Below are 1636 nucleotides of genomic sequence, written 5' to 3' on the forward strand. Positions count from 1 at the left end.
TCGACACGTGGCTACCGGAGTGGCATAAAATGACATACAACAAGTAGCATTTAACACGGGGAAACATGAGATCAGTTAATTTACAATAAAACTTAGTTCTAACCTCATAAAAAGTAAATTTGGCTTATTTTTTACCAACTGAAACACATATAATAAAAAAAAAATACATGCAAATTATTGGTGAAAGCATATGCACTACCCCTACGGCCATCGTAAGCTATAGATTTGAAAGGAAAAGAAAAGGAAAAGAAAATTAGAGGTAGGAAGGGGAATAATCACCTTGTCTGTGGCATCCAAGAGGGAGACACGAAGCCCCACGAAAGTGAACCCTAAGGCCATGGTGTGCGGTATTATTACACCTTATTCGTCTTCGTTGTTTTGCTCACCGGAGAGAACGATAATTCAGTAATTCTGTATCTTAACTATTCATTATAAAACGCTGCCATTGCTTTCATTTCTCCATCTTCACTGTCATGTAAATGACCATGCATATAACTCTTCTTAAGAATAATTTTCACACCTATGAAGAGATGGAATCTAATCCTCTTTTTCATTATAGAATTCTTATCGATAAAGAACTTCGACCTGATGACGAAGGAGAATGGGATCCCACACCACACGAACGAGTACGAGCTGATGGAGCGAGAGAAGCCCCGGCTGGTGGTGCGGAGAGGCCAGGCTTTCTCCATCACGCTGAGCACCAACAAGGCGATGGACAGCGAGAAGGACAAGCTGTCTCTCGTCTTCACCGTCGCTGGTAAGTGAGGGAGGGGGAGACAGGGGGAAGGGAGGGGAGGGGAAGGAGGCAGTGCGGTGACAGCTGGGGGATGTGATGTTTATTCCGCTCTGATGCGATTATACATTTTAATTTTACTAAATTGCAAAATTATTTGAAGTTTTGTTCCTTTTCGAATGCTTACGTTTTGCTTCATTTTGAAGTAGCTCCATGATCAAGCCTCCGAACGTTTCATAATGCAATTGAGAATAAACACGAGAGATCAACATTTTTTATTTCAGTGATAGTATGCACTTAGGGATTTTTCAAAATAAGATCATCTCATTCACCAAAAACATTTCAGACGCGAAAAGTCCCAGTTTCGGAAGCGGGACTCTGGTCGGCGTGGGCATTGGCACGGAGAGCGACAGCGGGTGGAGCGCCCAGATCAAAGAGACGACAGACAATTCCATCGTTCTTTCGGTGAGGCGATAAAATCCACTTACAGAGGATTAATTTATGCACAGATGACATTCAGTGGTAAGCTCACCCATAAATGGCAGTCATAAGATACAGTTTCTGGATGAAGCCATTTACAAGAAGGATGAGTAATTTTCCGCTCATAAAACACGAATGGACGACAACTAAGAGATTACACGTAGTTACAAAATATAGCCATTCTCAACCGTATTTAGAAGAGTATGATTAGTTATGAACACATGGTATCAAGTTTAAAAGTCTTATGATGACTGACGGGTGATTTGTGTAGACCTCAAGTGGGCACAAGTGCATGATGGAAGCATATTGAGAGACGAACCAAAATATAATCAAATAGAGAAGCAGCTGTTAGTGAAGAAAATAAACAAGGGCTTTTTATAACCCTTCGCGAAAGCGTGTGTGCATTACACGCTCATACATATT

The 1636-nt window shown here is 41.3% G+C and overlaps 1 protein-coding gene across 1 annotated transcript in view; it reads left to right on the forward strand.

Moving 5' to 3' along the window:
- LOC119590713 (annulin-like) overlaps positions 1-1636 on the forward strand; it is a gene marked incomplete at its 5' end in the record, with an annotated part of 38054 nt that overhangs the window by 20871 nt on the left and 15547 nt on the right. Inside the window, 2 exon segments of the mRNA XM_037939400.1 lie at positions 560-757; positions 1080-1198. Of these exon segments, the coding sequence (XP_037795328.1) occupies positions 560-757; positions 1080-1198 (317 nt within the window).

This window comes from Penaeus monodon, chromosome 27 (assembly GCF_015228065.2).
Source record: "Penaeus monodon isolate SGIC_2016 chromosome 27, NSTDA_Pmon_1, whole genome shotgun sequence".
Classification (NCBI taxonomy): Eukaryota; Metazoa; Arthropoda; class Malacostraca; order Decapoda; family Penaeidae; genus Penaeus; species Penaeus monodon.